The 10411-nt window shown below is 43.7% G+C and overlaps 1 protein-coding gene across 7 annotated transcripts; it reads right to left on the reverse strand.

Moving 5' to 3' along the window:
• On the reverse strand, positions 1 to 8770 carry RNF6 (ring finger protein 6). Of its 7 annotated transcripts, none has more exons than XM_061374546.1 (4): positions 8644 to 8770; positions 4718 to 4930; positions 4051 to 4158; positions 1 to 2860 (listed from the first exon to the last, which is right to left on the reverse strand). In XM_061374546.1, exons 2-4 carry the CDS (start codon positions 4908 to 4910, stop codon positions 1125 to 1127), a joined length of 2037 nt encoding a protein of 678 aa, XP_061230530.1. In that variant the 5' UTR covers positions 4911 to 4930; positions 8644 to 8770; the 3' UTR covers positions 1 to 1124. The 7 variants fall into 7 exon arrangements, with proteins under 7 accessions (XP_061230530.1, XP_061230528.1, XP_061230534.1 ...); XM_061374544.1 differs by having other exon boundaries at positions 4718 to 4925; positions 8644 to 8746; XM_061374550.1 differs by lacking the exon at positions 8644 to 8770 and adding an exon at positions 8380 to 8570.
• Positions 8771 to 10411: the final 1641 nt, after the last annotated feature.

The raw sequence follows: 10411 nt of genomic DNA on the forward strand, positions 1-10411 counted from the left end.
TTATTTACTTTGCAACTTTATTTCTTTATAAGTTATTGGTATAAAGATTAATACCTAATTATACAGAAATCTGGGGACTTTAAGGGAAGCTTATTGTCTTTTTTAGTGTCTTTTGCCATTTGGTCCTCTGACATGTTTTAAGAGGACGAATATTATATGTGTACCTTAAATTCCTGTACAAAACCACTTCAAGCCTTTGTTTTGTTTTTCTGAGTAGGATGCACAAATCATGCATATTGCAGACAATATAATGGTAGAGGAAATATTTCCTTCTTTAAACTAAGGCAGTTAAAACCCCATTAATATCAATTGAGTCATTTGGAAGAGTAAAAAGGCTTCCTTGGTGCTCATTTATTCTTTGAGCGAGTTTCATGTTCAGTAAGACACACCTTGAATTATCGTTGCTTTGACTGCTGTCTGCATTGAAAAGACAGAGATTGTCAAAGACAGCATTTACCTATGTACATTTTATAATGTCACTAACCCATCCTCTTTTGCATATGAACTCATCAACGTTAAGCATTGTGTAAAACCACATGCAAAAACTGCCATTATTTTTTTTAAGTAGAACCAAATTGGCAAGGTTTTGGAAAGGATATTTCAACGTTAAAAAAAATATAGTCTATTCAAATGAGCACTTCAAGTAACTTAAATATCTTTAGCAAACATGTCCAGCAAAAAACTCTCTGTAAAAGAAATTGTTCTTAGAACAAAAAGCTAATGAATGGCTATTTAGACACTAATTTTTCAACACAGTGGTGGGTCTGTGTGAAACAATTTGTAATCTAAATAAAGTGAGTCCATTACACTGATAAAAAAACATACATTAAGCAGGACTGATTAACTATTGCATTTCTGTATTTACAAAAGTGCTTAGCATAACAAAATTACCTAAAAAAATATAAACTTTACCAGTCTCATTTGGTTCTATGTGTACTCCTAGATCTGCATTTGGAGAAAAATAGTATTTACATTGCTAGATTTAGACAAGTTTCCTATGCTTTTTAAAGAAATTTAACAAAACTCCCCACACAAATGGCCCCCTACGTAAGTCAATTATTCCACCTGGCTCATCATAAATAGAGCAGAAGCAAATCCTTGAGTACTGAGCAGTACAAGTCATTCTAGCCATTGTCTGTGGCATTAGACCCCAACACAGGCTGTCGACAGATTGGGCAAGTGGAGTTTTCAGAAAGCCAGCGATCAATACAATGAATATGAAACTCATGCATACAAGGTAACTGCCTTAGCTTATTCCCTGTTACATACTCATTAATGCAAACACTACACGTTTTACTTATTTCATTTTCAGTGTGAATATCCCCATAGTTTCGTGTGGAAAGATTGTCAATCTGCTCTTTGGTTAAACCTCTTAAACGATCATCGTCATCTTCTTCGTTCAGCAAGAAAAAGTGGGCAAGCCGGAGTATGGGCAGCGTTCCATTTTCCACCAGGTTGTTTGCATCTTGGGACTGCCTGTTATCTTGGGTTTCATTATTGTGACCATAGCGTTGAGTATCATCACTCTGTCCATTTGTTCCCCTGCTGCCTTCTACTGTGCGCCCATTTCTAGACGAAACCTCACTTGAATCACTGATATTGTTTGCTGAACTTGAGTTACTCTGCTCTGACTGTACATCCGGTAAGTGATGACCACCTCTTTGCACTTCTGAGTTAGATTCAGTTTCCATTAATGAACTCAGTTCTCCGAAGCCTGTCATAATTTGTCTAAGGATTGATCGCAGAGCCACTGAGGAAGGCTCACCAAGTCCCGTTTCTGAGATCCGTCGGAGAGGTATCCGTATAGTGCTAACGTAGGTGCGAATACCCGCACGTTCTGATCGTGAGATCGTGCGCCGAAATCCCCCGCTGTCGCTTTCAAAGGTAACTGTGTTTTCTGCCATTCCTACTCTAGAACGAGTTCTACTGGCAATACTGTCCCGATCTCGGTTTTCTCCAGGACGAATTCTTCTCACCTGAAGATCTAACGTAATTGTTGGATGCCTTCTAATAGCAGCTACAGGCCTACTAGATTCCTCCTCTTCCAAAGTTATTCCCAAGGATGGGGCTACGCTGGAAAGCTGAGGAGTCTGACTATTACCTCTTGCTGGTCCTTCGGCAGGCTGTGAAGAAGGCCGAGATGTTTGTCTTCTGCTTCTACTGGTTTGCTGCGCATTTCTATCCTGCCTCTGCCCATGTTCCTCAGAACGGGCAGTACCACTTTGCCTTTGCAATGGAGAGCGGCTTCGACTACTTAAAGTAGACCTCAGCCGCAGAATTTCTAGTCTTTGGTTTGCACTCATCCGAACATTACTTCTAGCTCTACCCCTTGTGACTCCTGCAGAAGTACCTCTTCCTGGTGTTTCTCTTCGTTCACCAGCAGCTGCAGAATTACTACGTGTAGTATTTGATTGGGAAAGGCCTGCCAACTCTCTTGTTCTACTCCTGAGCCTCCCTGAGACTGGATCAGTGGCTGCTTCAGACCTTTGTGCCACGGAGCTTCTTACAGACCTGGTCCTTGCAGTGCTTGAAGCCTCGCTGTTTGCCTCTCTTGTGGTCCGGCTCCTTGTTCGTGTGGGTATTGGGCTGACAGGTCTTTGATAACTTCTTTCCAAATACATTCTGCTAGTATCTATACCCATATATGCCTCACCAGCAGTTTCAAAACTGTTATGATCATGATTTATGTTGATTTCAAGACTAAATCGAAACTCCCCACTGTTTGGATTTGTTCGACTCACAGCTCTCCAGGTTTGGTTCCCACTCTGCCCACTGCGAGTGGCATTGCCTGTGCGACGAAATGTGTTCAACCATTCAAGCAGAGAGTCACCATTTGAGTTTTCTCCAAGAACATCAGAATCTGAGAAAAACAAAGAATGGCAAATATTCATATGACTGCCTGGTTAGCACACTACAATGCGCTCCAAATTCTCTATGCTTGCTGGGCCCCAACTTCAGAAACAATACAGGAGCAAGACAACTACCTTGCCGTGCTAATATCACTTTGCTGAAAACATGCTCTATGTAAAAATGTCAGCAAAACTCATCAGTTCAAACTAGAACTTTTGTATTGCCAGCAGGTAACACAGAGAAATGAATGCACCCAAATGGCCTCTTCTGGCAATAGAAAGTTAGCTGTATTTGTCCAATATCTGTCCCTCGCTTGAGCTATTGATTTGAAGGCATCCTGGTCAATTAAATTCAATAAAGCAAGGAAGATTATGAAGATTTTGTCTTCTTACGGAAAACGTTATGAAAAAAGTTGTTTTCTATAAGCAGTGGAATAAATGATGCACAGTCTTGACAGATGTGCTCCTTTTGTGCATATACAGTCTTTTCCTACAATACCCACAGATCTGTTCCCAAATCTCTTCCAACTGCAAGCTCAAGAACAGCTAAAATTATGGTTAGTGATAACTATGTGTATAAAATAAGTCAACAATGATGGTCACAGTGAAGGTTTTCCCTTGACGGATCAGATTAAGGTCTCTGTCTTTCGCCGTGTCCCTGCTTTCATGAAACCTGCAAGGACTTTGGTATCTTTACTTCAGAGTTGCCTATTGCTCTCCTAAATCTGACTAGAATTGGCTAAATGATTAAGCCAACATTGCTGGGGAAGTGAAGACAGACAGTGCACATAACAGAAGCTATTAAAACAAACAGGAATGAAACAACAACAAAACAATGGAGAAATTAAATGTTTGCCAATTAACTTCTTCTCTATTTCAACTTCTCTAATACATGATAAAACCTCTTAAGAATTAGAATAAATTATTTTTCTGCTATTAAGTTTACTAGCAAGGGGAAACAGGAAAAGAGGAGAAAATAATTTGTGGTGGATATGAATCAGATTTCATTAAGTATTTCAAGTTTGTTTTCATGTCATTAGGAAATCTCTCTTTTTAGAATAATCCAGAGAGGTACAATGAGAAAACAACTCGAAATAGCTGCTACTGAAATCCATCAGCATTTCTGTAAAACACCTGTACAGAACATGTACAGAACAGATCTGGGTATCACATACTACATATATGAATGAAGAATGTTTACCTCCAACAGTTCTACCTTCACCTTCTCTGTTATCTGTATCAGTCTGTGATGCCAGACGCTCCTTAGCTCCCTCCAAACGCTGCTGCAACTCTTCTGCTGTTATTTCCCCTGAAATAGTTTACATTTTGACAATGCTATTAGATATTATTGGCTCAACGCAGCTGTGCAGAAATAACAGTAATTTCTATCTTGAACAAAAATCTTCAGGAACAAGGTAAAACTAATGAAACCAAAAAGAAAACAGCACTAGTGTGAGACTGTAGTGCAGGTACACAGAGGAAGTAGGTACTGAGGGGAAAGTAAAAAAGATACTGAATGTGTATCAAGAACATGCCGACTTCCAGTAACAACTCAGAGGCCCCCAAAATTGCCACATACCAGCAGATACACTTTAGTGCACCAGATGTTAATTATTTGTGTTTGGATTATTACCTTTATACAGACATGGTGCATTTGAAAGTTGTATTTTTTATCCCAGCTTTAGTATGTGTTTAAGTGGTTCATTTTTACTAAGTGTCATTAATTTTGAATGGAAATGGAGGGGCGGTTTCCTTTCTGCAAAGCCACAGAAGGCAAGGTACTGAAGTCATACAACCACATGCAGTGCCCGACAGCAGTAGGGTTACTTCCCATTACATGTTTTCTACTGAAGGTACCCATGCCTTACCAGGAGTGCCAAGCAGGTTGCGGTCTCTCATTAACCTGTAGTCTTCCTCATTGAGTTCATTAATGAACTGGTAATAGGCCTCCTCCCTACTGAGGCGCTCCAGCTGCCGCTGCCTCTCATCTTCACCATGACGATGCTCCTGTGAAGACGCCTGCTCATTGCCATTTCCTGCGCGGTGCCGAGAGCGATCCATAATGATAATGCCAGGCTGTCCTGAACAAAACCAGGAGGTTAAACAGCAAAGTAATTACAGTAAGTATTTACCTAGTTTACAGTAAAATGTTCCCAGCATTTCCAATGAAATTAGTTTATTAATAGCTAAAGGTGACAGAGGTGAAGCTCCATGCTATTTGCCAAGTCAACAGTGTGGTTTATTATGCCATTATTTTGCTTCTAGCTTGCTGAAAAATAGTGAGATGTCCCCTTTGCTCACTGAAAGGCCGTACCAGTTGGTACAGCAACTTTAAAATAAAAAAGACAGGCTCTTTTTTTTTTGTTTGCTAAATAAGGATATTTTAGAAATTTAAAGGAATAACATAAAATCTATTTTCCTTCTCCCAAGTAAAATACAACAGAAGGGTGGAGTATTTTAAAAGCGAAAATGTCACTGAAAATATCACTCTCGAATAACTGGACTGTAATTACCCAGCACAGACTTCTGACAACCACAATTATTGCCATCTTCAACTTGGAACATTTAGACGTTTACTCGTACACAGGTGAGATTACATTAGTATCTCTGTCAGCACTACCTCTCACAGAGCATGAAGCCTAGATTCCTTTTTGGTGGAACTGACTTTTTCAACATTCATACGTTACTTGCATATTTTCATTGCACTCTCTAATCCAAGGATTAGCTAGCAAAGGGATACCTATCTCCAGAAAACTGGTGTCAAAGAGAAAGGGCTATACTTCACCCACAGTTCTTCGTCACTTTCCAAATACGGGGACAACCCTATTAGAAGGTATTAATAACCTTGCAGCGTCAGAAAGAGGCATCATCTTTGTTCAGTTTTGTACCATTAGCACCTCTTCATGGTTAGGACTCAATCCTGGGCCTATCAGCTCTCAGACCACTCCCCAACTTTTCTGTTTTCTAAACAAAACCTGTGTTCAATGTGAAAGAAGAAAAAGCAACCTCCTTTCAATGGGGTTTCCTGCTTGACAAAACCCATCTGTAAGGCCTGATGAGTTGACACCTGACAAAGAGAGGTCACTTTTTTAAAGAGATCACCAGGCCAGAAAAAAGAACATAACAAACAACCAAAAAACTCCCAAACCAACCAAAATGACAACCATATGGCACCATTCCGCCTGTGTATGGAGCGGAAATTATTGGGTAAGTACTTTGGGGGGGGTGAAGCAATTCACAAACAGATCAAATTCACTTCAAATATGAATTACGGCAAAACACAGCACAGCATTCTCAGCACACTCCTGATCAGTAATTAAACTTTGACAGGTAAGGTCATGGGACAACAAACAGATCAACCAACTATTAGACATACATTCAATAAAGAACAAACCTTTATCAATGCTGCCAACAGATACGAAGAACCACAAAACATATTTGCCAACAGCAGAAGCTGGCATACGTTTAATATACCTCTCATGTTCTTTCTGGGATCCATTCTGATGCATCCTTGGTCTTCTCATTTTCCACCCTGTACACTACTTCTCCCCACCCCAGGTAACTGCAGTTCTAAACCTCTTCCCAATCAACTTTCCACTCATTTGCCTCCAAGGTCCAGTACTGCATTTTGATGTATTTAATACTTCCCTCCCAGCTCTTTAATTCACTTAACCTAAACCCAACCTGAGTATGCAGATCTGCATACCTTCAAGACGTTTTCTGTTCCTATAATACCTGTGGGGGGTTGAAATTTAGTGTTGCCCTCATGGCTCAGCCTCGCAAGCTGGAGGTAATTCCTGACTTCCGTCTCCCACAAGAGTTACGTTCAAATCAGGTCACTTCTCAGATCACATTTCTAAACAGATCTCTCAGCCAGCTCTTTGTCCTACTACCCTGCTTTCCTCAAATGAAATGCAGTTGTGTCCCCCTCCCCAAACACCTATTATCACCCTGATGACTCTGGTCACTTGACTACTATCATGAAAATGTCCAACCCACACTGCACTGAAGATTCAAGTGCCTCTGTTCTAAATGACTTACAACTTGACACAGGTAAAGCAGAGAGGAGAAAGAGAACAGATAAAATTCTTTTGGTTTCACATAAGGTTGCTACTTGGATGAAAGCCTTAAAACAACCTGTGTGTTACTGTCTGCCTGACAATGACAATGGTAACTTAACAGACTTGCGCACTATGTCACTATATTGCTGCACAGAAAAATAGTGACATATAAATTCCTAATGTGAAGAGTCCATGACATGCAGTCCCCCCTCAATGACAATTTAAACTCCTGTTCAAAAGAGAGGATCTTTGGTTTTCATTTCTCATCCACAGAAAGTCTGGAAATCTCTTCTTTAGATTTTGTGGGTGGTAGAAAAAAATTGCTGGTTTGTTGACAACTGTACAGTAGGATGATTAGTCACACTCTTGAAATGACTCACTCAGAAGCAGTAAGAAGTGTGAAATGTTCAGTTTTCCCATCTGTTTAACATAACTGCACGATGACAACTACTATCCATATTTATCAAATGCCATCAAAACTAAGTATTTTGGCACTTAGAATGTTTCAGGGTAGTGAAAGTTGAAGGGTATTAACCGCATCAAATTGAAGTACTTTGGCACATAAAGTACTTGAGAGTATTGAAAAGCTGACGGGTATTAACTACCAAGATGTAAAGACGTGAAATTGAAATCCAGTTATGACTCAGGACTGCTCTTCTGCAAAGCAACAGGGGTCACATGCCAATTTATCTACATTTTCTAGAATTTTCAACCAAAACTAACTCCTTTAGCTCTTAATTCACAGTTAGTCTGGCCCACTCTTGATAGATATATACCTTCGGCTTTTATGCTTTGGCTTCCTTCCAGGAATTACTACCCCCAATTCAATTAGGTACTCGAACTGAAAACCTACCACCTGACTGCAAGCAAGATGACTACGGTTTGGACGAGGAAGGCTCCCCGCGCGCCAGGGCTGTTTAGCATTTCTGTCACATGCAGCCTCCAGCCAAGATGATCTCACCGAAATAAATAAATAAATAACCCAAACCCAGAGAACCCCCAGAGCCTGGGGAAGAGGGGAGGAGGGGGAAGGAATCACACGCAAGTGCAAAACCAAAAGGGTCGGTATCAAACAGCCCCCACGACACCCACTGCCCTCCAACCCCATGGGGCCGCCCGCCGCCTCCCCTCGGCCCTCCCCAAGGCCAGCAGCCGGGCCTACAGCTCCCAGCCGCCAGCCGAGCTCACGCTCAGTGGCGCAAGGCCTCGGGCCGAGCTCCGCGCCGCGGGGCGGGTGCTGCGGGGTGCGCCGGGAGGGGGGCAGAGAACCCCGGTCCGGCCTGGCCGCCCTGAACTGCGCCTGTTGCCAGCTGCCTGGGGGAGCGGAGGGTGAGCGGAGCGACTGACACAGCTCCCGTCCAATCAGCTGGCCAGCCGACGGCCAGCGACCAATCACAACAAGGCAGGGCAGCCTCATGTCCTCCCGCTTCTCTCCTCCCCAGGCTCCCCGGCCGGGCCCCGCCACTAACCGCCACCGGCCGGATCGAATCGCTCCAGCGTTGCCCGCGCCCCCGCCTGCCCTGCGCGCCGGGGAGCAGCATCACCCGCGGCGACAGAGCAGGGTGGGGACCATGCCGCCGCCTGCCCTGGGAGAAGGGGTGTCTGCCGAGAGCGCAGCCGGGGACACCCGAGAGCCCGTCCCTGCTTGCTGACCGTGTCGCAGCCCCGCTCCGCGCTCCCCGCCCTCCCCTCCCGGCAGGAGCACCCGCCGCCTACACCGGAACGGCACCGACCCCTGTGTGCGAGCGGCGCGCTCCAGCCCCAATTGCGGTCCGGGCGGCTGCCGGCAGCCGCCAGCGCAGGTTCCGAGCGCGCAGCACGGCCCAGCGGCGAGCACCGCCCCTCCCGCGCATGCGCACGACGGCGGCGCGGTGCGTGGGCAGCGGGGGTCAATGGTCGCGGCGCGCGCAGGCCCAGGAGTAGCTGAGCGGACCTAATGCTGTGAGGGGCATGGGGAGTGTGGCGGTCCGTGGGCTGATCCTGCTCGGTGGAAGCCGCCATCCTCGGCTGCTCCTGCCTCGGGCCTCGGGCCGCCAGCGAGTCCTCGCTCTCGCTGTGCGCACTCTCCCGGTGTATGTTCTCACTAAGGGTTCGGTTGGTTTTGCCTAACCTGCCATTCTCCACATCCCTTCTTCCTTTCAAACGCGGAATGGAAGTCGTTTCAGGCCCGGCATCGTGTCAGCAAGCTAGTTGTTGGGCAGAACTCGCATGGTTATGCCCGCCCTGGTGGGGGTGAGCTTCAACTCTAAAGGTAAATAATACTACACTGAGAGGGTTCCACAGTTCATTGCTTCTCAGCTACAGAACCTCAACATCTTTATAACGTCTTAATATCAGTGACCAATGCTATGTTTTACCAAATGAGCATAAGGTTTCAGTTATTTATTTGGTACTTTATAATGAATTATATAAGGAATAAAATTTTCCACAGTGAGAACAATCACATGTACTGGAATAATCTCCCCAGGGAAGTGGTGGATTCACCAAAGTTGGACACAGTATTCAGCTGGACAGGATGTTGGAACATTGTGTCTAGACTGTGTTTTTGCCAATAAAGGTTGGACCAGATGATCCTTGAGGTCCTTTCCAACCTGGTGTTCTGTGATTCCATTTTCTAAAACAAACCGTTGGTTGCTCAGAGCCACCACCAAAACTTGTGTTTTGAGCTGTGATTTTAGTCTTTTTCCATTTCCAGAGCTGAGTTTTTCACACTCGATGCAAACCCTTTTACATATTTCACACATGGCACTTGCTGATCACATTCACAAACTTTCTTTTCTAAGTTGCTCTGCAGATGGAGTCAACATGTGGCAGAAACTGACAGGCTGTGACAGAGGAGTGCGTTCCACAGAAACTATTGGAATCAGCAAAACACGATGATTTAATGAGAAGGATGCTTTAACTATGTAAAAGCACCTTATCCCTAGAATATCCAAACTGCTCATACTTGTGTTCAAACATGCTTGCAGACATAAACAGAGTCTGCGTGATTTTTATGCAACTGGTCTTCTTGCAAAGGCAAACCCTCACTAATGAGGGAAGTGGTACGAAGAGCTCAGGACTGGTGTCCACTAAGGTACCTCCCTCCCCTCTTCACTTCAGCTATGCTCCCCAAGATTGCTCTGTTCTGGCTGAGAAAAACAGCTTATACAAGTGTTACATTCAGGTTCCATTATAGTTTACACTCCTTTTGTGCTGGGATGTGGCTTCCATGAGACAAACTGCCATCTGGGATACACAATTAGCACTGGGGCCAGACCAGGGACTACTTCCTGCTCATTGTATTCAGAAAATGGAAGCTTCATCATTATTCATGTTTCTTGCCACAGTATGAATAATTAGCATTGTATTATGATTTTGTTTGCCTGGAGTAATAAAAATATGTCCTTCCTGAAGATCAATTTTACTTTCACAATAAAGATCATAGTATATAAAGCAGTTCCTGGATCCTTTAAAAAATCAGTTTCTGCTCACAATTATTTTTGTGCTCTCTTTGAAATC

Source organism: Neopsephotus bourkii, unplaced genomic scaffold, assembly GCF_033783945.1.
Source record: "Neopsephotus bourkii isolate Nb327-2 ecotype Australia unplaced genomic scaffold, CSIRO-AGI_Nbou_v1 NB_1638, whole genome shotgun sequence".
NCBI classification, from domain to species: domain Eukaryota; kingdom Metazoa; phylum Chordata; class Aves; order Psittaciformes; family Psittacidae; genus Neopsephotus; species Neopsephotus bourkii.